The 27,937-nt window shown below is 37.1% G+C and overlaps 1 protein-coding gene across 2 annotated transcripts in view; it reads left to right on the top strand.

The window, feature by feature from the left end:
• The window catches only part of xxylt1 (xyloside xylosyltransferase 1), a 42,294-nt gene that overhangs the window by 1,865 nt on the left and 12,492 nt on the right, over positions 1-27,937 (top strand). For both annotated transcript variants that reach the window (XM_055184076.2, XM_073876186.1), the window contains exons 3-4: positions 7,231-7,378; positions 18,730-18,862. In XM_055184076.2, coding sequence (XP_055040051.2) covers positions 7,231-7,378; positions 18,730-18,862 — 281 coding nt within the window. The remainder of the gene's footprint in view (positions 1-7,230; positions 7,379-18,729; positions 18,863-27,937) is intronic.

Genomic DNA, 27,937 nt, shown 5'->3' with positions numbered 1-27,937 from the left:
TCTAATATAATATAATATAATATAATATAATATAATATAACATAATATAATATATAATATATTCATTGAGTTGAATCAAAAATCGAGTATAAAAATTGACCCAAGATTCGGAAACGAATCGAGAAGCAAAATCGAACCGATTTGATAGCTTGCGAATCGAAATCGAAACGATCTGGAACATCTGAATCGATACCCAGCCCTACCCAGAATTTGTTTTGTTGCCTCAGGGCGACATTTTGCTATAATGGTACAAAAACACCAAGGTTTTTAATATGATCAATTACATAAGAAAACAAGCAATATAATATATTGTAACTAACTAACATTGCATGTGTAAATGCTATCCACATTTTCATATAAACATATAAACCAACAAATTTGTGTTTGTGCGCATGTTTGTGTGTGTGTTATGCACCATTTTGGCATGATCTAGACTACTTTTGTTCAGGCACACTGCACAATGTTGCCCATAAAACTAATTAGTAATATGTTTTTTGATTAATGGCGGGTTGCATTATCTCTGAAAACCAATGTTGACATTTGAAATCACCTAAACAAACACACCCCTACCCCAATAGAATCTGGACCTTCTTTTGATAGAACCGCCCCACACATACACAACCCAGGAAATGATGTCGGTGTGTTTTGGTACCCTCCCCGACTCCCTTTTCCAAACCGTTTCTCAAAAATCATGCACCCCGCCTTTAACGGGAATAATTTGTGTTTGTTAGAGTTAAACTTTCTCATGCATTTTGCTTGTTACTTTATTAAACTTATGAGACAGAAAACCTTGGTGTCTTAGTACCCTTATAGCACAATTCTACCCTAAAAACCACAGTCTGCGTATGAAAATAAAAACAAAAAAGCCTTCAGACAATCAAACATACCTCCTTACATACTGATGCATATTTTTTCTGTACAATTATTTCAATTTAAACAATCAGTGACATTTATCCTGCCAATTGGTGGCACTGCATCCCACATGGCTTTGCTTACAAAAAGCACTTCTCCACCCCCAAACAAAAGGTCACAACCACTTCAGCCCCTCATTTAACTGGACATACATGACAGGTGATATTATACATATATATATATATATATATATATATATTTAAAGGGGCGGTGTGAGGCTCAAAAAGGTAGTTTGCTGCCTGAGGGCAACGCTGTGCTGTAGAGGGTTAATATTATTCACAGTGGCTGCATTGTGCAAGGTGTCAAACACATTTACTGTTTACTTTCGCTAAACGGTGAAAAGCTTTTTCAGTACAGCAGGTGGCAGTGCAGGACAGCAGAGATCTGACCTGCACACGTCATCTTCACAACCCCACACCACAAGACCAGCGAGGTCACACAACAGATGTTTCCTTTACATCAGCTCATACAACAATAACATGCAGCTCTCATCCACCACATACTTCCTTAGGACTGATTAGACCAGCGGTTATCAGAGACTTTGTGTCTTAGAATTTTTTAATCAGAAGATCAAGTTATTTGTTTGCTTGCTTGTTGATTTCAGCGACATACTTTGCTAAGTTATACACGCACATACTTGATTTAATCATAGCTCGAATGGTCTGTACTCACATTGGATAAATGCACCAAATGCTTAAATGTACATTTTTTGAAAGATTTCTCATCTTTTTGGGAGACCTGCTATAAAGTGACTTTCTGATGGTGTTGTTCTTGATCTATGCTTCTCAAAAGCACCTCCCAATGACTTCAGATGTAGCAGGATCTGCCCTTATACAACTCAGTGGCTTTATGGAGAATCGGTTTATGAAATCCCTGTATTTAAAGTGTTATCTATGTGATTATTGTATACTTGTGGTGCTTATTTGTAGTTCATTGATCAATGATGCATCATGCAAGCCAGATTTTAATAAACTAGTGTTAATGGTGGTACTATAAATCATACTAGAGTAAATAATTTATTTCCTCCAGTGACTGTATTGTTGCTGAATTGGGCGCATTGTTACTCTGTGATAATGTTTGTGTGCGTTTCCTCTGGGATTTTCAGGATCTTCAGTCTGATCGTGCTGTGAAGGATTTAAGTAAACCTGGCAAACGTGTATTGTAGTTTAAACCAGATCTCCGAGGTTATAAACTCACAGTTAGGGCTGTCACAATTATGAAATTTGGTTGACGGTTAATTGTCTAATAAATTGTGATGATTATAACAAATTTTCAGACATTGATGTGATTATTTAAAATGTAAATATTTTGCAATGTTTACATGGCAGCAAATAATAATACACATAACACATTTAAAAGTAATTAGTTAAGAACATATCTTTCCAAATCTGAAAAAAAAACCTGACTTAAAGGAACAGTATGTAGGATTGTGGCCAAAACTGGTATTGCAATCACAAAACTTGTGGCTAAAACTGGTACTGCAATCACCCAACTGTGGCCAATACACAAAATGACAACTCCACTTTTTAAATGACAATATCCTGGCCAGACCACTGTTGTCAGTGTTATAAGTATTTGAAATGAAAATGATTTCTTAATGTCTAGTGACATATCAGGGCCATTTTATGATTAATTGATATAAATTTCTTACATACTGTTCCTTTAAATTTGGAATTGCTGGTTTGTAAATTTTGTAAAATACAAATTTTTGTATGTTTTACGTGGCAATTCATACTGCTTATCAACGTTTTGCAGCATTTCTTCAAATGCCGTTTTTCCACTGTATTAAATGGCTTTGCAATGTATAGCGTTACATTGTCAGTCAAGGAGTGCCATCTGATACTGTCTTGTTTATACAGGCGCTGCAGCCCCCCCTTGTGTTTTTAGAGAGATATGCAATCATTTCGGTGATCTGAAATCATCGCAATAAGGTCAAACAATCACGATGAGATGATTATTTAATCATTGTGACAGCCCTACTCACAGTAACTCTTTGCAGACTAATGCACAGCAACATCTATATACTGTAAAAATTTTAAAAAAAAATGGCCCCTGGTGCAGTACCCTTTCAAAAGTAGACATTTGCACCTAAATAGTCCATATTAGTAACTCAAATGTACACCAAATTTAACATATCTGCACCCAAATTGTACAAATTGGGTCTTTTCAAAGGGAATTTCCCCAGTGACAGCTTGGGACCATTTTTTTTCTACAGCTGAACGATAAACTATATGACCAGTTTAGCAGAGATGTCGTGAGCCTACAGAATTGCAGATTACCTTCCTTTAATCCAGTCTTTTCCAACACACACGTGTGCTATAAGAGCATTTGGCTTAATGGAACATCCCATAATAATAATCTCTGGCCACGCTATCATGCTGCAATATTTGATTAATGCAGTTTCAGATCATCTGCTTTACCCTCGACCTACACCGCACAGACAGCAGAAGCAAGTAAGGTTGATAAACACCCACACTTTCTCCCACATGACAAACGATGATTCAGACACATGAAGGAATGACAGCGAAATAAAACTGTCAGCTGCTTTCAGGGGTCATTGAGATTCATCCTTGTTGCTCTTTACACTGAGATTTACATTGGAAACGATAACTCGCATCATCGTTTACTTTGGGATTTGTACCTTTTGCATATCCTTAACATGTTCTAATACACACGTACACATCAAAGGAAATGTTAAATTGTGAATCGGATAATTGGTGCTCTTTAAACATATTCTACTGGATTGTATTACTTCTACCACTGTGAATAGATTGTTTTAATCTCTTGAAATAGCTTTTTCACCTTGTAAATCCAAAAGTTGTTTTTTAGCCATAAGCTAGCATTTACAGAGGACATTTCACAAGACTTTTTTTTAAAGATGTCAGATAAAACTTTGGTGTCCCCAGAATACGTATTTAAAGCTTTAGCTCGTATAGTCTTGTATAGATAATTTATTACAGCATGTTATAATTGACAATTTGTAGATGTGTGCCCATGTTGGGTGTGTGTGTCCTGTTAAATGCAAATGAGCTGGGCTTGGTGTTCAGCCCTGACAAAACATTGCACAAACAGTGATGTGTTGAACACACTGTTCTGATGAAGCAAGAGTTGCAACTACGGTAGCTGAGAAGGCCTTTCTTTGTGTTCTTTTTTTGTTAAAATTGTTTTTACAAATATGTGTTAAATACTGTAAAATACCCTCAATGTTACAGTCACTGCTCCTGCCATCCAGAATGAAAGAGAACATTTCAACTTAGACCCATTGTGCAAGCGGTTTTTTAGTATATGTGTTATTTAAAGTCTTATTCTTGATTAAACATTTAGGTTTTCACTGTTTTGCAGAAATAAAGTGCAGTCTTATTAATGGGAGGAGCTGTTCACCTCCAGAACTATTTCATACTGTCAGGAGGACATAAAAGTGTTTGAGCTCGTAGTACCTGTGATACTGCCAGAAGCCCTTGATTTCACAATACTGCATTAATTATTACCACAGTATTTCATGTGCAAGTAATAGAGATTACAGGATGTGGATGTGACTTGGGTTTAAAACTGATTTGAATTCCTGGAAGGTTTAGCTTGGCCTCATGCAGTTTCTCCATGTGTACTAAAACAAAACCATGTAGTAGAGCAGAGAGGTTTTTTGAAAGTAATGTTTTTAAGCCCAGTTTTGCATGGGCAGACATGAATTTTTTGTTTCTTTTCTTTTGAAATATTTACTGGATGGATGAACAGATGATGGATAGATGCAAATGATGGATAGATAGATTGATAGATGGATAGATGCCAATGATGGATTGATAGATGCCAATGATGATTGATAGATGCCGATGATTGAAAGATAGATGTCAATGATAGATGGATGCCAATGACAGATAGATGGATGGATAGATGCCAATGATAGATAGATAGATAGATAGATAGATAGATAGATAGATAGATAGATAGATGGATGGATAGATGGATGGATGGATGGATGGATGGATGGATGGATGGATGGATGGATGGATGGAAGGATGGATTGATAGATGGATTGATAGATGGATTGATGGATGCCAATGATGGATTGATGGATGCCAATGATGGATTGATGGATGCCAATGATGGATTGATGGATGCCAATGATGGATTGATGGATGCCAATGATGGATTGATGGATGCCAATGATGGATTGATGGATGCCAGTGATGGATTGATGGATGCCAATGATTGATTGATGGATGCCAATGATGGATAGATGGATGCCAATGATGGATAGATGGATGCCAATGATAGATAAATGGATGCCAATGATGATAGATAAATGCCAATGATGATAGATAAATGCCAATGATGGATTGATAGATTGATAGATGCCAATGATGGATTGATAGATTCATAGATGCCAATGATGGATTGATAGATTGATAGATGCCAATGATAGATGGATGGATGGATGGATGGATGATAGATGCCAATAATGGATAGATAGATAGATGAATGAATGCCAATGATAGATGGAAAGATGCCAATGATTGATAGATAAATAGATGCCAATGATGGATGGATGGATGGATTGATCGCATATTTTTTCTAAAAATGTAACTAGTTTGTATTAGAGGTAGACTGATACAGGCACTGATAGATCATTGGTGGGACAATTGGCTATCAGCAAAAAATATTTTTATCCAAACAAACCCATCCATCCATCCATCCATCCAAACAAACCTATCCATCCATCCATCCATCCATCCATCCAAACAAACCCATCCAAACCCATCCATCCATCCATCCATCCATCCAAACCCATCCATCCATCCCCATCCATCCATCCAAACCCACCCATCCACCATCTTTGTTATTTTGACTAGAAAATCATTTAATGTGTAAACAGAAGCAAATAAAGTACAATATTACACGTATAATGTACATTTATGTATTTTCAATTTTATATTTCACAAAAGTATTTACTTCAATACTTATTAATATATATTTTTAGCACATTTTCATGGTTCAGTATTGTTGTTTTATTATTTTGTAATACATTTCATCACTGTTTCACTTTGAGTGTTATGTTTGTTTTTTTATCCAGTATCCATTTTAATGTCCGCCCTTCAGATGAGACGTTAAACCGAGGTCCTGACTCTCTGTGGTCATTAAAAATCCCAGGATGTCCTTCGAAAAAGAGTAGGAGTGTGCCCAGGCATCCTGGCCAAACTTGCCCGTTGGCCTACTAATAATCCCTCATACTAATTGGCTATATCACTCTATCTCCTCTCCACTAATAAGCTGGTGTGTGGTGGGCGTTCTGGCGCAATATGGCTGCCGTCGCATCATCCAGGTGAATGCTGCACATTGGTGGTGGTAGAGGAGATTCCCCCATTCATATGTAAAGCGCTTTGAGTACTGAGAAAAGTGCTATATAAATGTAAGGTATTATTATTATTATTATTTTAAAATCGGTCGATTAATCAGTTATCAGCAAGTAGGGACCAACTTAGTTATCAATATCGGTAAAATCCACTATCGGTCGACCTCTAGTTGTATATAACTATGTATATAACTATATGTAAACGGTATATATCTTAATATTTTTGCTTTTGTTCTAGAAGTTTTAAAAGGTTATTTTGCAAAATGCATGATTTAGATCGAACTTAAATGTTTTAGTGCAAAAACTTAGTGGACTTAACATAAAATTTCCTCTGGAATCAAAACCTTAATGGAAAATCTATAATGAACTAACCCCACAATCCTCTTTGTGTAAGCTGGAGACAGATACGCATTATCTGATTGCATGAGTCGAGTCGACGCCAAAGCCTTGCATTGGATTAGGGGCCTGATTTTAGCAAAGACAAACAGGTATTGTGTGTTTCCAGTGGAGGGAACAGTAAACGAAGGCTGTCGAGGTTCATTGGTGAACATCTGAGAACAAGACCTATATGGCAGGAAGGTTTAAGACCCCAGCAAAAGACAGACATACAAATCACTTCTGTTCATCAGTGCAGAAACCTCACAATGTCTCATTCATTAATCATTTGTATGCACATATTTGTGCAATATCTTTTCAACTGTAGGTCTGTATGTCTGTTTCTGTAGCTCAGTTTATTATAGGTTGTGGATTTATTTCCCAGGGAACACGCATACTGATAAAATGTATAGCTTGAATTTACTGTAAGTCACTTTGCATAAAAGCATCTGCTAAATGCATTCACATGCAGATTCACAAAAATTATGCACATTGTAGCCCAATCTGTCACAGATTCTGCATAAAAATGTAGTTTAATGTAGGCTTATATGAACAGTGCCTTTATTTAACACAAACATACTCGTCATCTATTCCAGGTGGTGTTTCACAATGTGGACTCGCTTACAGAGAAGTTATTCCCCATCGTGGAGGCCATGCAGAAGCATTTTAGCGCAGGGTCTGGTGCATACTACAGCGACGCCATCTTCTTTCTGTCTGTGGCAATGCATCGCATTATGCCTGCAGGTAAGCTAGGTGACCAAATACAGAAAAATTTATTTGTGTATTACGGTAATTTACGGTATTTTTCAGGCACCCCTGCTGCCCGAATTTGACCTTTTTTTACAGATTTACATAATTTTTTATTACGGAAAATGTTTGTAATTTATTGTGCCTGTTATTTTACTGTATTTTTTACGGCACCCCAGCTGCCGCAATTTTATCGTTTTTTTTAAGGATTTTTTTTACACTGTACCGAAAAATTATATTGTTATGGCTTGTGATCCATCACAGTGAGTGCCAAATGATTATATATGGCAATATGGGATGGCATGATGGTGAGTAAATTATAAGATTTATAATTTTTATTTTACTATTAAAAGGGGAAGTGTGTGATTTCTCTCACTCTCTCACTTTTCTGAGTCTTATGATCTGTTTACTAAAGGGAAAGTATGTTTACTAAAGTCAAACCCATTTTTAAAAGTGACAATAATTATTTACTTTGATTAAATTAGCACTTTGCAAAGACAATTTGGCCTCACGGTCATGTGGCCCAGTTTTTCCAATATAAAGCGGCAGCTACAGAACACGCATTCATCTAAACTTTCCGTTCTTTCTTCCTGTCGCACAGTCTAAAGGTCAGTACATTCGGCCATCCTGAATGCACCCCCTCAATCAGTCAACCAATGAAAAGATTTGAACACGAGGCCACCGGTGGTGTCAGATGACCCGACTCGCTCACAGGTGTTGTGCTGGCACATGGCACAGTGCTGGGTAGAGGGAGGGGACGGGGCGGTCTATCATCCTTTGTGACGCCACTGCTGAGTAATCCACAGCTCTCTCTGTCTGTCTCTTGCTGCCTCTCTTTTAATTTCAATATAAGTTCGGTTTATCAGCATGACAAAAACCGTATACTGCTTTGTGCCGTCCAGCCGGGTGTGGGCATCCTATCGTTGCATTCGGAGTGATTGAAACAAAATTTTATGGTCCTGCGCCTTCCACAGAAGATATACATATACAGAGGAAAAATAAGTATTTGACACTTCAGCATTTTTATCAGGGTTTTTGACACAAAATTTCCACCAGATGTAGCCATTAAGCCAAATATTGAATTCATACAAAGAAATCAGAACATTCAAGTATACAAGTTGAGCCATAATAAATAAAGTGAAATGACACAGGGAATAAGTATTGAACACACTTTATTTAATACTTTGTAGAAAAGCCTTTGTTGGTGATTACAGCTTCTAGATGCCTCTTGTATGGAGAGACCAGTCGTCTGCATTGCTTAGGAGTGATTCTGGCCCATTTTTCCACACAAATGGTCTTTAAATATTGAAGGTTTCTTTGGCCCTTTTTTATGAACTTTGATCTTCAGTTCTCTCCATAGATTTTCTATGGGATTTAGTTCAGGTGATTGACTGACCACTTCATTGTTGCCTTGGCCTTGTGTTTGAGACCATTGTCTTGCTGAAATGTCCACCCTATTTTTGTTTTTAGCTTTCTGGTAGATGGCAGCAGATTTTTATCCAGAATGTCCCGGTACATTTCTCCATTCATCCTGCCTTCAATAATATGAAGTCTGCAAGTACCCCTTGCTGAAATGCAGCCCCAAAACATGATGCGTCAACCCCCGATCTTAACTGTTGGTATGGTGTTCTTGGGGTGGTGGGCAGTGCCATTTCTTCTGCAAACATGGTGTGTAGAATGACTGCCAAAAAGTTCAATTTTTCTTTCATCTGACCATACTATAGTCTCCCAATAATCCACAGGCTTCTCCAAATGCTCTTTTGCAAACTTTAACCGACCCTCAACATGCTTTTCGTTCCACAATGGAGTCTTGCATGGTGAGCGTGCATGGATGCCATGGCGGTTCAGTGCATTGCTTATACTTTTTTTTTAAACAACTGTACCTGCTGATGCAAAGTACCTGTTCGAGTGGTTCTTGGCTCTTGGAGAACTTTCACTTTATTTATTATGACTCAACTTGTATACTTAAATGTTCTGATTTCTTTGTATGAATTCAATATTTGGCTTGATGGCTACATCTGGTGGAAATTTTGTATCAATAGCCCACTTAGAAATCCCCTTACTGATAAAAATGCTGATGTGTCAAATACTTATTTTCCCCGCTGTATATAAATACATTTAGGGGTGGTTTTCTGGACAGGGCTTATCCTAGTCCCAGACTAAAATGCATGTTTAAGTGGCCTTAATTTAAAAACATTTTGCACTGACATATCATAACATATATCATTGTCATTAGTATCAAGATGCACACCAGTACTGTGTTTTGTAAGGTATGTTTGTATAAATCACTTAAATGTCCTAATATAAGTAAGACCTAGTCCTGGATTAATCTTAATACTGTTCGGGAAACTGCCCCTTAGACCACTTGATTGCTATCAGGATGTGAAGAGATTTTCAACCCTGCCTTGAAGTATAATCATTGACTTTACAAATGTAAAATTTTGGCTACACTTTAACTTTATATTAAGCAATTTTAACATATTGCACGTTCACTATTAGCAAATCACAAGTCAAAATTTAAGATTAATTTGAAATGACTTTGACACTGCACAGCCATTTGTTTAAACTTAAAAACTGAAGGCAACTAAACATTCATTACAATGTGGGATTGCTTTTACACTGAACATATAGCTGTCATTCTAGAAATACTGGGTCGTTTTTAACTTATGTTTGAGTAAAATATGGACAAAATTAATAATGAATTTTAGATTAATTTTAGGTTCAATTGACCTATTGTTGTTTATATTTACCCAACCATGGCATAATACATTGTAAAAAGTGTAATGTTTTGCTTCTTGTAAGTAAATATATAGTTTAATGTGGCTCTACAGATTAAAAAGAAAAATATTGTTCAGCTTTTTTGTCAATCCTGTTTGTTTGGACTTATTCTGATGTTGTGTTCTCTATGAGCGATGACCTTTAAAGACATGCACGAGTTTACTCACCTCAGGCAACTTCTTACCAGAATGCCTTAAAGATGTCGGATGGCACCTGTGAAAAACAAAATATTTTAACCAGCAGCGCAGGCGTTACTCTGAAAAACAGCAGTGTGTGCTTATTGGGTCGATTTGCTTGCAAATTCCTCTTGTTAGTTCAAAACTCAATTCATATCTCTGCTTTTGAGGTTTGTAAATCGATATTGTTTTGTTTGTACGTTTTTCTTCAAAAACGGTTTGTGGCAAATATTCACTCAGAAACCCTTGTGAGTTATTCAGCTTGTTTCAGTGGGTTGTCTTAGATTTTGTGATTGGAGTGTTTATATTCACAGGGGTGCCAAAGCACAAATGTGTGTTTGTCTTTGTGCTATTGAGGGAGACGAACGGAGGAAAAAGTGACCAGGAGAGAGTCAAAAGCATCTAGAAACGTCTATGTTGTTTCCACAGAGCTGTGTTGTTACTTGTGGACAGACTTTTAGATTTCTGTGAGAGTCAGACAAACGGACAGGAAGTAGGTCAGCTTACTTGTTACCTGCGGGTCAGTTAAAATGGAAATTTCACAGCTGTTTGATGCTGATTCATCCATTCCTTTTTTTGTGAACTGTATAATAGGCAGAAACACACTTTTTAAGTGAAGACACTTGTGTGAAGTTTGTCAGCATTGTGTCTTTGCTGCTTTCTTGATGTGACCCATTTTCTCGACCCAGCATTGACGTCCTTTTTCTATTTTGTATATTTCTTCTGGTTTTGTTCATCATCTGCTTTGTTGTAGTCTTTGTTTTCGACACCTTTGTTGTCACCTTTTTATTATAACAAACTAAACCTATTATTCCCATTCCCATTTTGTAGAAAGTAATGCTCAATTGAATATATTTTTAAATTTGGAAAAATATTTTTGTTTTTAACCATATACAGTACAGGCCAAAAGTTTGGGCACACTCACTCTTTATTTCTTATATATTATCTTATATAATATCTTATATATTTTTCCACATAACAGAATAATAATAAAGTCGTCCAAACTATGGCATAACACAAATGCAACTGTGGGAATTATGTTGGTGAAAAAAATCAAAACTCTGTTATATTTTATCATCTGAAGTGCAGTCACCCTTTGCCTAGAAATTGCAAAACCCTACTCATGTCATTTTATCAAGAAGCTTCTTGAAATTTTACTTTAGACTAAATTTTAAAGAATATTGAAGGACTTCACACTTAATCTGGGCTATTGTTGACAGCTTTTTCTGTAATATTCATTGCAAGTCATCTATTTCAAAAATAGTATTTTAAAATAAAATTTTAGTTTTCTAATAACAGAAATTAATCTGTTTGGCACAGGTATCGTTTTTTCTAATTTCATGCATTTAACCATACACCTTCATATTAAAAGATTTTTAAAATCATAGTTAACACATTTTAGTCAAGTGTGTTCAAACTTTTGGCCTGTACTGTATATAAACAAAAAAAGGGCAATTAAATACATTTCGCAAAAATGTATTATTTACAAAAAATATTATAAATATATGCTAAATACAAATTAATTTTATAAGGCATATTTTTGAAGTTGAAACTATATTTAATTGTAACCTTTTTAAAACTGTTATGTTTACAGGTTCGTATTAAAAACAATTTTTTTCTTTCAATGCAACGTGAATATTTTTCCTTGGATTGAAATATATGAGGGGCTAAATATATTTTTTAATGCTTTAAAATGTATTTATTTTTCAAAATATAAAAAATGGCCAAAAATATATGGGTGAGAAATTATATTTTTGTAAACATATTCCATATTTCATCAGATATATTTTTTGTATTTTGAAATATATTTAAAAATATTTTTTTTGCGGTATGGGATTAAAGTAACGTAAGTAGGTTTTAATATAATTATAACCCACTAACTGACTGTTTAGATCAAAATTGAGGAATTCTGTCCTCATTACGCCCTGTTGAGGTCTGTATGCTCTCATCTCTCTCGCCTGCAAGGTTTGTTCCGGTCATTGACTCTCTACCAACAGGGCGGTCAATACAATCCAGCTGAGGGGCAAAATAATTCATCTTAATGATGAAACTGACACCATTCATCTCCGTTTAAACCATGAATCCTAGAAGACCGCGGTCTTAGTGTGCAAACATTTTTGCAAGTGCATGAATCATGATATCGAATCGTTTTCTGTTAGCAGCAAAAGGAAGCACATGTCCGGCAGTCATTTTAAATAGAAACATTCCTGTCATATTACTGTGAGGGAATTGGCTGTTCATTAAAGGCAAATCGGGCCTGGAGGTGTACTGATACGTTAACTGCATAGCCCAAGTGACAACTTCAGCTGTGAAAATAATTGACCTTTGTTTGGCCATGAATCTGCTTGTGGAGCGATGCCATGTGTTTGAGGTTACAGGCAATGGAAAGCTCATCTTTAAAGAATCGTTCAACTTTTCCTCTGCCTCAGAAGAAGTGATTTCAGTAGTTCCTGTTATTGTGACTACATTTTTGCAGTTGGCAAATGCTTTTATCCAAAGACCAGGGCTGCACAATATTGGGGGAAAATGTGATTTGCGGTAACTTGTTATGTGATGCAATATCCAATATGATAATGCTTTATGTTTGTAACATCTATTTACATTATATTAGAATATATTTAAAAACTAAAAAACTATACAGTGCACATTTTACATTCTTTTTTGAAAAAGAAAACATCACTTGCTTTGTCTCGCTAATCTCTCTGTTGTCTGCATCTACTATACACAACTTTTATAAAGTATTAAAGTCATTCAGTTATTCCCATTGCAATATGCATACTGCAATATGAACATTTGAAGTATTTCAATATAGAAGGTTTCAACAGTAACAACATAAACAAGCGGCTTCCGTGGTCATCACGTAACTTCCGGTAAACTCTGCTAAGAATAAATAACAACAAAGTAGTTTATTTATATAACAAGCAAAAAAACAACACATAGATTACATAGAAAACCAAAACATTTCTTATTTTCGACGAGGTATTTGTTTAAGAGTTCAGTTTAGCAGCTAGTCAGACCAATAACCAAACAAAAATTGTAAGTAAAGTTCTAACCAGACGTGCAATTGCGTGACCGCACATGCGTCCGATGAAATGGTCTATATCTTGCAGATAAAAAAGTGCATAGACTGACTTCACTATATGTGACTCTGGGCCACACAACCAGTCATAATGGTTATTTTTTAAAATCTTGAGATTATACATCATCTGAAAGCTGAATAAATAAGTTTTCAATTGATGCATGGTTTGTTAGATACTGTAGGACAATATTTGGCTGAGACACAACTATTTGAAAATCTGGAATCTGAGGGTGCAAAAAAATTTAAATATTGAGAAAATCGCTTTTTAAAGTTGTCCAAATGAAGTCCTTAGCAACACAGATTACTAATGCTAAATAAAGTTTTTTTTATATTTACGATAGGGACATAATATCTTTACTTAATATCCTAATGATTTTTTGCATAAAAATTGATAATTTTGACCCAAACAATGTATTGCTGGCTATTGCTACAAATTTACCCTTGCTATTTACTCAGTTTTGTGGTCCAGGGTCACATGTGTTCCTTGGGAATTGATCCCATGACCTTTGCATTGCTTCAGGTGGCATTTAGCTAATGTGTAATGGTCTAATGTTGTAAACATTAGCGTCTAATGGTTGCAAGAAAACACCATTAGTGAACTTCACTCGGATCGTGTGACACAGTGTGCCTGCATGACCTACCACATGATTATGAAAATGCTCTTCAAAGAAATATGTTTCATTGAACTGTGATCTCTCTTAAAGAGTGTGATCTTATGTGGCAGATTTTAACCCTGTGGCCATTAGAAACATTGTTTTTCTTATGTTGTGCATTTCATGTGATGGGTGGGGTAAATGTGCATGGAAAGGTTTTGGTATTGCTTCAATATCAAAGTTTCTGATTATTGGAGTATACAAGTTTTTTATTGTGGTTACTGCCCTGGTATTATGCACATAAAAAGTTTGACCTACACTCACCTAAAGGATTATTATGAGCACCATACTAATACTGTGTTTGACCCCCCTTTGCCTTCAGAACTGCTTTAATTCTACATGGCATTGATTCAATAAAGTGCTGAAAGCATTCTTTAGAAATGTTGGCCCATATTGATAGGATAGCATCTTGCAGTTGATGGAGATTTGTGGGATGCACATCCAGAGCACGAAGCTCCCGTTCCACCACATCCTAAAGATGCTCTATTGGGTTGAGATCTGGTGACTGTGGGGGCCATTTTAGTACAGTGAACTCATTGTATGTTCAAAAAACCAATTTGAAATGATTCGAGCTTTGTGACATGGTGCATTATCCTGCTGGAAGTAGCCATCAGAGGATGGGTACATGGTGGTCATAAAGGGATGGACATGGTCAGAAACGATGGTCAGGTAGGCTGTGGCATTTAAACGATGCCCAATTGGCACTAAGGGGCCTAAAGTGTGTCAAGAAAAAATCCCCCACACCATTACACCACCAGCACCAGCCTGCACAGTGCTAACAAGGCATGATGGATCCATGTTCTCATTCTGTTTACGCCAAATTCTGACTCTACCATCTGAATGTCTTAACAGAAATCGAGACTCATCATACCAGGCAACATTTTTTCAGTCTTCAACTGTCCAATTTTGGTGAGCTTGTGCAAATTGTAGCTTCTTTTTCCTATTTGTAGTGGAGATAAGTGCTACCCGGTGGGAGTCTTCTGCTGTTGTAGCCCATCCGCTTCAAGGTTGTGCGTGTTGTGGCTTCACAAATGCTTTGCTGCATACCTCAGTTGTAACGAGTGGTTATTTCAGTCAAAGTTGCTCTTCTATCAGCTTGAATCAGTCGGCCCATTCTTCTCTGACCTCTAGCATGAACAAGGCATTTTCGCCCACAGGACTGCCACATACTGGATGTTTTCCCTTTTCACACCATTCTTTGTAAACCCTAAAAATGGTTGTGTGAAAATCCCAGTAACTGAGTAGATTGTGAAATACTCAGACCGTCTGTCTGGCACAAACCACCATGCTACGCTCAAAATTGCTTAAATCACCTTTCTTTCCCATTTTGACATTCAGTTTGGAGTTCAGGAGATTGTCTTGACCAGGACCACACCCCTAAATGCATTAAAGCAACTGCCATGTGATTGGTTGATTTAGATAATTGCATTAATGAGAAATTGAACAGGTGTTCCTAATAATCCTTTAGGGGAGTGTATATCAGCTCAGGCCTGCATTAAGTCGCACTTGTTGTAGGAAGGCAAGAAGAGTGAAGCAATAATCCACAGAGAACAGATGGCCATCAACCTGCTCCATACTTTTAGTCAAGACCAAATTATAAAGTGGATTACTGTCCCTGTTGCCAATTCGACCGGGGCTTAGTATATCATTTCCTATCTTCTTAATAAGGTTCTCAAATATAAACATGTTGTATATCTGCTGTAGGATTATATCTAAGAGGAAAGGAAAGCCAAAAGCTACCAATGATGATAATGATGTCTCATGATGATGATGATGCCTCAAGTTATTTCAGATGACCAGGTTATGTTTAACTGATTGACTCACATGCACCTCAGTGTTCTGTATAACGCTGTTTGTATAATTTCAGCCATGACTGTACCTTTGGGTCATGATATCGCTGGTGAACTTCACGCTGACCTCTATTTGTCAAAAGCTGCTTTTGCTCAGGGGTGCTTAAGGCCCAAATGAGATAAATTAGCACAATCTTTAGGGCTTTAAAGGCACATTTTAATCTGCTTGTCAACATACACTAAGGTCCACACACTGAACCTCTGTCTCACCTTTTTTCATATGGCATACTTGGACACATGGTTTGGGAACATTGAAGACATCCCTACATGGTTTCATCTGATTTATCATGCTGTTTTTTCTAATTGAGTTGACAGTGGGGGTAACGCATTACAAGTAACATGCATTACGTAATATTACTTTTTTAAAGTAACGAGTAAAGTAACGCATTGAGTTACTTTTTTTTTTTTAAAGTAATGCGAGTTACTTTTCAGTTCAATTAATTAGATGTAAAAAATGTTTTACTGCATTAAGTTGAATGTATTATAGCAGAATTACACACACTATGCATGAACAGTTTCAGTCAGCAATGTAGATTACAGACCAGGGGCCTCATTTATAAAACTATGCGTAGGATCCTTACTAAAAGTCTACGTATGCACAAAAGCCAAAAATGGCATATGCCAAAAATATTGAGACTTATAAAACAAAGCAATGTTGCCTTTATAAACCATATCACCTGCAAGTATGCGTACATGAATCATCCTCAGATCCCACCCTGCAAGCCCATTCTCCCATTAAGTTTGTTTTTTATAAATCACAACCTTTGCGTGGGGCGTACGCACATTTTCAGACCCGTTTTCTGCGTACGCATGCTTTATAAATGAGGCCCCAGAGCTTGACATTTTTGCGATGAAAATATGCAATTTTGGAATGCAGAACTTCTTAGTCATAAAAAACACCTGCAAAGTAAGAAAAAGTAATGCAAAAGTAACTTAAAAGTAATGTAAGCATTACTTTCCATGAAAAGTAACTAAGGAATGCGATTACTTTTTTAGGGATTAACTTAATATTGTAATGCATTACTTTTTAAAGTAACTTTCCCCAACACTGTGAGTTGACAACCATTATTCAAGCTTTAATTTTTAATTTAATTTTTATTCGTTTGTTTTCTTGGGATCAAACCTATGACTTTGCGTTGCTGCTAATGCAATTGAGCTAAATGAATACAGGAAAACTGTAATAGGAATGTACTAGTAGAAAAAGAGATATCAGTAATTTTTATTTTTATTTTAAATGTTAACAGTTATGATGGCTAATATTATAACGCTATATGGTTTTCAGCAAAAAATGTAGTGTGGATTAACTGTGCAAAACCGGGCACTAAAACCTCACATAAAAACAGTATTGAATAATAATTTAGACACCCAAATTTGCAGCATTTTGATGAAATTTCCTGTAAATGGCTAACTTAAGGAATTGTTGTCTGCACTTCAAACTCGGATAGAAGGAATGGTTTTAATAAGACCAGCATTTAAAGTGGCAGTAGCTGGTTTAAGATGATCCTCCCAGCCTGGCAAAGCTGGTGGGTCAGTTGGTCTTCCAGCCTGACCAGCTAAGTCCAGCTAGACCAGCTTAAAAAGTGGCCAAAACACAGCTAGACCAGCTAGCTACACCAGCAAAACCAAGCTGGGAGACCAGCTAAAACTATCTTACCAGCTTATGCTGGTCTTTTTAGCTGGATTTTTTTAGTAGGGACAGCTTTTAGTTTTTGTACTGACAAGAAAAGTTTGTATGTGTTACTAACTAGCTCACCTTTTCTCATTAGATGTGCTGAGTTTCTGTTTTATTATACGTTTTGCAGCACTTGCTCCCGTGTGTGTTTTATCTTTGCTCATGAAATGTGTGTATATAACCGAGGTAGATTGTTGATATTGATTGACTCGGTTTCCGCTGCATGTTTTGAAAGGCATCGATGTGAAATTCCTGAGTGAATTGGGGGCTCAGTTCGTTCGCTCTCTATTCTTTGTTCAAGTTATAACAGGCGCAGTTCAGGCCCCAGTGTTTTGCTTTCCGATTGCGTGTCATTGTCCGCGCTTGGCTTTGCTTCACAATGGTGCATCCAGAATGTTTTCTTGAGGGATTTGTTGTGACTGAACTGTCCGGTGGCTTTTCATAAGAGATCAAGAGACTATCTGATGTGTGAAGTCCTACTAGGGTATAATCCCATTCTCTCATTTGCTATTTCTGTTAAAGGGCCATTTTTACAAGATGTAATATAAGTCTCATGTGCCGACAATGTGTCTGTGGTTAAAAATAATAGATCTGATTTCTGTGAATAACAATAGTATCTTTAGCCGCATTAGTGCTACAACGTGCTAACAAACACATTTAGAAAAGCTTTTGGGTAAAATTAAACAGTCAGTCAGTAGTCGTGGGCGGGGCTTCATCAGTGTGACGTCACATTAACAAGAGAATCAAAACAGCATGTCTAATGAGAAGAGGGTGAATTTTTTTCATTGTAGGGTTGTTGTGTTCACTCACTGCCAATACACATTTACTGTATGTCCAAACACCTTGTAAAAGTGGATTTTGCATAATAGGTGTCCTTTATTGTCAATGTAAAAATATAGATGCCATGCAAGCTTAATGCAACACAGTGTCCAATTGTTACAAATTGTTCTTGTAAGGTCAGATTTCTCTTTTAAGGTCAACTAGTGCAATGGTAGACCAACAGTTCGAAGAGTATCTTGCTATGCAAAGCCAGAATGCATGTTAAGTATGCACAATGGGACCGCAGGCTGCTAAAGGATGAGGTCATTTTGGTATTAGATGACTGATTTGCTGTACTTTTCTTTTTTCCTATGCCTGCAGCACTGACGAGAATTATTCAGCTGGATCTGGATCTCAAATTTAGGAGCAACATCAGAGACCTTTTCCAAGAGTTCAACCATTTCCCACCTAAAGCTGTCATTGGAATCGCACGAGAGATGCAGCCGGTTTACAGGTATGTGTTCGTAAAAAGTAAAAACTTTCGAATGGCTATTTCTTAAAACTTGCAAAGAATTGGAGGTGCAGTCTGATTCTTGAGTTTGGCAAAACAATGACATTGGCACCCCTATCACGTTCCTAGAGTCTGTCACAGATTGAACAAAACCACTTTCTTTAATCCTGAAAGAGACTTTGGACAACCTGTGCTTCTGGTTCACACAGCATACTAAACACAACTGAGTTCAGTTTTGTTGCCTGGGGAAGTCACACTGAGTCCCATTTTTTACCAGGACAGAGACCGGCAATCACGTGACTTTAGCCTACTAAAACCGCTCCTAAGAGCTTCAGTGTTCGTTCACCGAAACATGAGGAGACAGCTTAGATTTGTGATAGGAATTCACAAAAGAGGTTGTTTTTCTCGCTGCTGTCTGTGAGTGTGTTGCGGTGGTTTTGTGAATTTGCGAGAGGAAGGGATCGGCTGTGTAGGGAGCTTGTGGCCTTAAACCACCCCATCAACCCACATACTGCTTGTAATAATGTAGGGGGGTTCATTGCATCCCATTAGGGTTGGATAAAAAATTCTGTATTTCGAAGTATTGCAGTATTTTATTTATATTTTACTGTAGTTTCACACAAATAATAAATGTTTTTAGTTATTTCCACATAGATGTTTTTTCTCAGACCAAGTTTGTGAAGTTATTTATTTTTGATCAAAATCCAAACTCGAGTAAAGATGAATTGCCCAAAGCATTAGACAGTCCAATGTAGAAAAAAAGATAAACAAGTAACATATCGCAATAAAACTTATTATTAAACGGCCGTTTTGCCTAAACAGCTTTTTCTAGTTCATAAATTTCATAAAAGGCATAAAGGCCTGGTTTCACACACAGGCTTAAGTCCAGTCCCAGACTAAAATACGTGTTTGAGTTGTCTTAAAAAGCACCAATTATCCGATTCACAATTTTACATTTCCTTTGGTGTGTGTGTGTGTTAGTTTGTTAATGATATGCAAAAGGTACAAATTCCAAAGTAAACGATGACGCAAGTTATCGTCTCCAACGTAAATCTCTTTTCTTGGACTACAACAAACATGGATTGTAGGCAACAGTTTACTTTCTGGGATTGGTGATGTAGTAAAGACCGTCATTATCATAATTCCTCCCGCTTCCAAATCACAGCCTGTAATAGAAATTTCCTGTTAGCATTGCATTGTGAGCGAATCTTTCAAACATGGTAAGGAGCGTCACATTTCCTGCTGACTTTAGAGGTATTCAGGCCAATCACAACATACAGATTAGCTGGCCAATCAGATTGTAGGCAACAGTTCATGCATACAGTAGAAGATCCGTAAGTCGCAAAGACTGAAGTCTCAATTTTGTCGGCCTATATTCCAAATATGGTAGTGGGGTAACATTTCCGTCACACGCTTGAGGTATTCAGCCAATCACAACACACTGGATAGCTGCCAATCAAAGCACGAGTCCTTTCCAAGCTTTGTAAAAGTTTGAAAAAGCATTTCTGAAAGGTGGGGCATACAGAGGCAACAATAGTGTACTGTATGTAGAAAAGAATGTGTTTTTTGAACTTCAAACCGTGTAAACGCATTGCATTACACCAAATACACACACACAAACAAATTTTTTAGTAACACCATATGACCCCTTTAAATCAACATGAGTGTTATGCATGCATTGTAGCTTGCTTGTTTAAAAATGAAAAGAAATTCATAAAATTTTCTCATTAGACTTTTAATCGTTCTCTTTACTCTTTCGATAAAAAAACAAAGAAGTGAACAAAATCCTACAGCTGCCGTGGTGGTGGTGATCAAACTTTCCATCTCTGTGCGAGTGATGAATATAATTTCTGGATAAAGGAAGTGAGCCATGCTGATGGAAAAACTTTCCCCTTGTGGGGCTTTTCTCAACAATAGAGTGCAAGTTTTCCACAACAGTTCTCTTGACTACACACACACAACCACGTAAACACTTTCAAAGCATTAAAAGCATAATGAACCATTCAGATATATCAGTAGTACGTCAGCACGGCAGGACCTGGTATAGTAGGTTTGACGATAACATCTGCCACCTGTAGCAAAACAACGACCCTCAAGGCCACCTTAATTACCGCCGGGTCCTTTCCAAGCCTTTCGTTTGAGTCACTTGGGCCATGCACTTGTTTCAATGTTCCTAAGACTTAGTTTCCATTGATACAGCATGTTTAAACGTCTCAAATCTCTTAAGTGCTGGATCTTTCAAGCACCTGATATCATTGCAGCTGATGCCGAGAAAACGGAGCAGGATGCTGTGCTTTGAATTGCTTATAAGTCTGTTGTTTTGCTATAATGTCTGAAGATAATTGGAGCTCAGGATTTCTGGAGCCCTCATATCAGGTTTGTGAACCTCACCCTTTCACGGGCCTCTTCTGACCAGGGCGCAAAATGGTGAATGGCAGCATGCCAGAGGTCTGGATTCCTCTCCAAGCACATGGCTTGGAATGAGTGCGAACATCCAGCAGGGAATATTCTCTAATCGGATTAAGAGCTTCAATATGCCAACAATTACAAACATCCTTTACCTCCTTTTGGAAGTGAAACAATTATTATTATATTTTTTTAATTTCTTGTTTATGAATTGTTTGGTCATAAGTGTGGTGTTTAAGACAGACCAGGTGTTACAAGTGGAGGAGTCATTTGCGAAAAGCACCAATAGACCTATAGAAAAATGTACTGTATGCAGTTTGAGCTGTTTATATATCACATTGATGTCTGCTAATGCTCATCTTGCTTTTGTTCAAGTGTCAATGCAGCTTGTTGTTTTGATGTTGTCAGAGATGAAGGCGCGGTCAACATATGTAAAGCAAATATGTGAATGGAACGTGCCTCTAACCAAACGTGTCTTTGACTGTTTTGTTTTTTCTGCACTGATGCATATTTTGAATATTAAGCAGATACATATTAAATTGCACTTTTTTGTTACTGAATCCTGGGGCGGATAGAAATCCTCTAATCCAGTAAATGTAAAATGTGAATATTAAATTGTTGAAAGGATGGAGAAATGAACTGAAAAGCACTGCAAATAAATATTTTAAAAGGGGACATTCCACAAGACTTTTTTAAGACGTAAAATAAATCTTTGGTGTCCCCAGAGTATATTTGTAAAGTTTTAGCTCAAAATATTATAGAAATAATTTATTATAACATGTTAAAATTGCCACTTTGTAGGTGTGAGCAAAAATGTGCCGTTTTGGGTGTATCCTTTAATATGCAAATGAGCTGTTCTCTGCACTAAATGGCAGTGTTGTGGTTGGATATTGCAGATTAAGGGGCGGTATTATCCCCTTCTGACATCACAGAGGGAGCCAAATTTCAATGACCTATTTTTTCACTTGCTTGCAGAGAATGGTTTACCAATCAAAGTTACTAGGTTGATCTTTTTCACTTTTTTTAGGTTGATAGAAGCACTGGGGACCCAATTATAGCACTTAAACATGGAAAAAGTCAGATTTCATGATATATCCCCTTAAATGCCAGAAAGCTCATTCAGAAAGTTAATGCTTTATTATTTAAAGGTGCACTGTGTAAAAGCTGCTAAAAATCTATAAAGTGGACCTTTAAGCGCTGTGATTTGTTTTATAAAACGGTTAGTTCCAATCCTTGATTCTGATTGGTCAATAGGTGTGCTTTATTCACAATAAAACACTGCTATGACCGCTTCACCCAACGGTTCTATTTAATATCACTGCGCCCTTAGCAACACCCTTAGCAACACATAAACATATAATGAGACAAAGTCTGAGAACAGTTTATTGTTTTTATTTGAGCTTTCATGTTGTTGTTCGAAGTCAGGGACTATTTTTTCTAGCGGAAGGAATGCTTTTATTAATTTAACTTCATGAAAGTTGCACTAATATATATTTTTAATTTAATATTGTGTTGTAACTAGGGATGGGCAATATAAACGATATGCAATATAAACGATAGAAAATTAGCATACGATAGAGATTTTAAATCTATTGCACTATCGCGATAATGCGTGTTGATGACACAATCTACCCGCGAACTTTAGAGCCACGAGCTGCAGCCGAATAAACATAATAAACCGAATAAACATGGATGAAAGTGTCAGCGAAACAGAGAAACTCGTGAAAAAGACCGATGCAACATCTATTTTTTGGATTCAAGCCATAAGTTACATAAGTTAACTGCTGCTCCACGCGCGAAATTGGCATTATGGTCTAGTAATTGTGAAACATGAAAAAAATATATATATATGCAGTATAGTCCCCACAAGCATTTAAAGTGTTTAGTGTTATAAAAATAATTAACTGTGTTTTTTAGCAGATAGATCTTGTCAGCTTTATCATTTTAAAAGTAGATCACCACACAAAAAAGTCTGGACACCCCTGCTGTAGAGTGTGTCAGGCAAAAGTTCCAGCTAAGAGAGGTAACAAGACTAATCTGGCCATAACGGTTTACTTTTACTTACATTTTTAGCAGTTTGGCTTTTGTAAGGGTCTATATAACCTGTTTAAGTCTATTGAAATCATTATATCGCAATACATATCGCTATCGCAAGAGGCTGCAATGTATAACGCAATATGGATTTTAGGCCATATCGCCCATCCCTAGTTGTAACCATTTTATAAAAGCAATAAGGTACTCGAGGCAAGTGCTGTATCGTGAATAAGTAACGGCTGAAGGGGTAATCCGCTTCGCGTCGTGTCTAACAACGCCCTTCAGCCGTTACTTAGTCACGATACAGCACAGCCTCTCGTACCTTATTGCTTACGTAAAGCATATTGGCTGGAAATTAGGGGTGCAATGGTTCAAATTATTCACTGTTCGGTGTGTTGCGGTTTTAGGGTCACGGTTTCGGTACGTTTTGGTGTCTGTGTATGCTTACGGGGACAAAAAGGCTACTGTCACATTCGAAGAAAATAAAATTATTTATTGAGTTACAAACACCTAACACAACCGGCTTCTTTACAAAAATAAAAACCTAAGCAGTTTTTAACCTCTGCCAAAATTTTCACTTAAGACTACTTGCAATATTATACCACAATATACTACATAGTTACAGTTTTGTTCACATTTTCTTGAGCATTGCTGCTGCAGTAGACTTAAATGAAGCTGGCGGTGCATCTATTAGCGGCTTTTCTCCTTCGCTTGCCACGCTAAACGGTCCGCAACACTCACACTCAAACACACACACACCAACACGTGAGGAGGAACTGTGGGGTTGGCAACAGATTTGCATACTACGAGTTGATTTGGACAGTTACTTTCACCTAAACACACACAGCGTGTTTTCAGAACCATACATTAGCAGTTTTATATGTTGTTTTTTCACCAAACTATAATAGAAATGCGTGGTCGAATCAATCACGGTGCACCCCTACTAGAAAATGTTGTCTTTTAACAAATACACCTTTTAACAAATACACCTAAGATTAGGTTGTTCATAAATAAAACGCAAGTTAAAATATCATGCTTGACAGAATTCACAATTTGATATTGAAATTTATGTAGCTCATTGGTAGAGCGTTGCGTGAGCAGTGCAAAAGGTTGTGAGTTCGATTCAAGGGAACACACATAATGATAAAATATATACCTTATAATGCACTCTTAGTCGCTTTGAATTAAAGCGCAAGCCAAATGCATAAATATAAATGTTAATAAACTACAAATTACATCCTTATATTCTTTGTGTATATATCCATAATGGGATTAGAGGGGTTCTTAAAGTGCCTTTAAATGCACAGCATTGTTTGATGTGTTGACGTAATTTCCACTGAATCAGTAAAATAGGGCGGGACATATTAAGTGGCCCCTCCCAGTTTTAAAACAGCCAGTAGTGTTTAGTTTACCTCAAAGGCCCTAATGCTTACATCTTTTGAATGTGAATGTTGTTGTGAAGCACACAAGTTTATAGATAAATTCAAGGCTAATATGCATTCAAAAATCGAAAAGTATGTTTTATCCAGTGTAGACTAGGTGTTGCTCTTTGATGTGTTGACATCTTGTTATCTGACAGAAGGCAGACAGGAATGTAAGTTATTGTTTTGGCTTTCTTTCACCTCCAAACCTCATTGTGTGCACATCCTATGCCAAACACAAACATGACAGGACCTGAAGTTTGTTTGTAAGCAAGCGTTTCGGGGTGGGTGGAGGACAGGATGCTGCGTGCTGCTGAATGCACATGACAATGTACTGTATGAAAGTTTAGTCTGCTCGCCAGCCGGATGTCGGCTGTAGGCAGAACAACTTCTTTGTGGTTTAAACCATTTAATGCATGCATCCGTGTCTGGGGAGAGATTGCTTGCTATAATTAAATGATCGAATAAGTTTGAATTACAGCTATTACGCACTATAAGGAATATTATGTAGTATTAAGTACAGTAATAAAAAAATAAAAAATAATGCACATCGTTTCATTGCTTAATGCAATAGCAATGCAAAGGTCATGAGTTTGATTCACGCACTTACTGATAAAATATATGCTTTGAATGCACTGTAGGTCACTTTGCAAATGTCTGCCAAATGCATACATTTAAAAAATGATACACATTTACTTAATTAAGTGCCACTAGAAGATTTGTGACCCTGTCTGTGAAATTCAGATTAGGAGCATTAAAGTTATTAATTTCAATCTGTGACGTGATTTCTTACTCAGTCATTATTAAAGATATCCGGGTTATATTTTCACAGAATGGTCTTTCACATTACATTGTATGGTTTTATGTAGAAAACAGTAAGTAACTAAAAAATTAAAAACTTTAGCTGGGTTTTCACAGGCAGGGCCACCTTCCACCAAGACGCAAAAATTCATTCACCGCGAGCCTCAGTGGACGATTAGCAGCTAGCTGTGAGTGTACATCGGCTGTACACTCATAATTGTGGGTGCACCCAATAATGCCCATTTCGGACATCACAAAAATGATTGTGGTCCCCTAAAATATTGCACCATTTAAAGGCAGGGTGCATGATTTTTGAAAAACACTTTGGAAAAGGGAGTCAGGCAGAGTACCAAAACACACTTGCAGCCAATCAGCAGCAAGGGGTGTGTCTACTAGCCGACATCGTTGCCTGGGTTGCGTGTGTGTTGGGCGGGTCTATCAAAAGAAGGTCCAGATTCTGTTGGGGTAGGGGCATGTTTATTTCAAATATCATTAGCATTGGCATTGGCTTTAAGAAATTTTAAAGGACAAGTTCGGTATTTTACAATTAATGCCCTGATTTCAGATTGTTTATGATGAAATAGAACGGTTTTGACTGAAATTTGGACATATGATGCTGTCCCGAGAATTTTCGGGTGTTTGTTCTATCACCTCCCACCTCTACAATTGGTATATTGGTGCACAGGAACAATCCTTCCTAAAATGCATTAAACTTTCGTTTACAAAGACGTGAAACTCACCGAGTGGTCAGGGGTGTTCACTGATATGCCCCACAAAAATCGCTGCAAAAGACGCATTCCAACGGGTTTTATCATAGTTTTTGTCCAACTCCATTGACTTGTATTAGATGTGCTGTGAGGTACGGTATAACTCCGCGCTGGGAACGTTGTTTGTATTCTTGCAATTGGCAAAGGCGGATTATCGCCACCAACTGTGCTGGAGTGTCTATTATTCAAGCTCTCAACTGAAGAATATACGGGTGTGAGGCGTTTGGAAAAATAGGTCCACAAGTTTAAAACGAATGCTAAAACACCTGTTGGAAAGCATCTTTTGCAGCGATTTTTGTGTGAGCATATCAGTGAACACCCCTGACCACTCTGTGAGTTTCACGTCTTTGTAAACGAAAGTTTAATGCATTTTAGGAAGGATTGTTTTTAGTGCACCTATACACCCATTGTAGAGGTGGGAGGTGATACAAGAAACACCCGAAAATTCTCGGGACAGCATCATATGTCCAAATTTCAGTCAGAACCGTTCTATTTCATCATAAACAATCTGAAAACAGGGCTTTAAGTGCAAAATACCGAACTTGTCATTTAAGGTTATGGGGGCTATTTTGCACACAGTCATAGTCTTAGCGTTACTGGATGGAGTATTGACTAATCAGTATCTAGCACTAACTGTCTGTTTTCATAGTTTCCACACTGGAACAGAGCCGATGGAAATAGTTTGTGGAAATGTGTTTCTCTGTATGTTCTCTCTTTACCGTCACAGAAGCTTCTGTGCTTTACTTCTAATGTTAAAACTGATGTTCTTTGTGTCTGTCTGTGCACTGTACTGTATGTGTCTGGGAGAAGTCCCTGGTTTTGTCACGATGAGCACTTGTCGTTTAAGATGTGTGCTCCAGACTCATTTCCTCTGCTGTGAGATGTGAAGGGGTTCACCTGCATTAATTACAGCACTAGCAGAGTCTCTTACTTCACACATACTCAGTAAAAAACACTTAAACACTACATCTCTATTGGCTGTGTGTGTGTCCTGGAAACCGCCGGGAATAAATCTTGGTTTTGTGTGAATTCCTTGCACGAGTGAAGGTCATTGTAAACCTTGAATGATAAATTACAAATGAATGCATTGCTTGTAGGATTTAATAATAATAATTAATTGTAATTGCTGTAATTTCATATTATAGTCATATTATCATATTTTCGGTATTTACATATTACATATTTACAGGCTTGAAAGTATTGTTAGCCTGGCATTATTGTGAAATAAAAACAGACAGGTTGAGGTTTTATATCACACTGAAGAGGTTTTGTGATAACTATAAATGAGTGAATGGAAAATCTTTATTTGGGAGAGATATAAAATCTTGGACTGTTGGTATCTGGCAGGGTGGATAATAAAGTCTTCATCATTGGGATGCACCGAAAGGAAAATTTTGGCCGAAGCCGAATAAAATAAAAATCAAAATACCGAACAACCAAACAGATTTTTTTCATTTTCCTAATTATTTGCACAAGTTCAATTTTCACAATGTCATTTTACTATATTTATTTCACAATGAATTTTTTTAACCATTTCAGCAGTCATCATAGGGCCTTTTTGGTCACTTCTCTGATCAGATAGCTATACTGCCCTACAAAGCCAAAGCGCAGTAACTACGCATTTGATGAAAATTGAGTTAAGGTTTAAA

Source organism: Misgurnus anguillicaudatus, chromosome 14 (genome assembly GCF_027580225.2).
Source record: "Misgurnus anguillicaudatus chromosome 14, ASM2758022v2, whole genome shotgun sequence".
NCBI lineage: Eukaryota > Metazoa > Chordata > Actinopteri > Cypriniformes > Cobitidae > Misgurnus > Misgurnus anguillicaudatus.
This window is presented reverse-complemented; position numbering and strand designations above follow the sequence as displayed.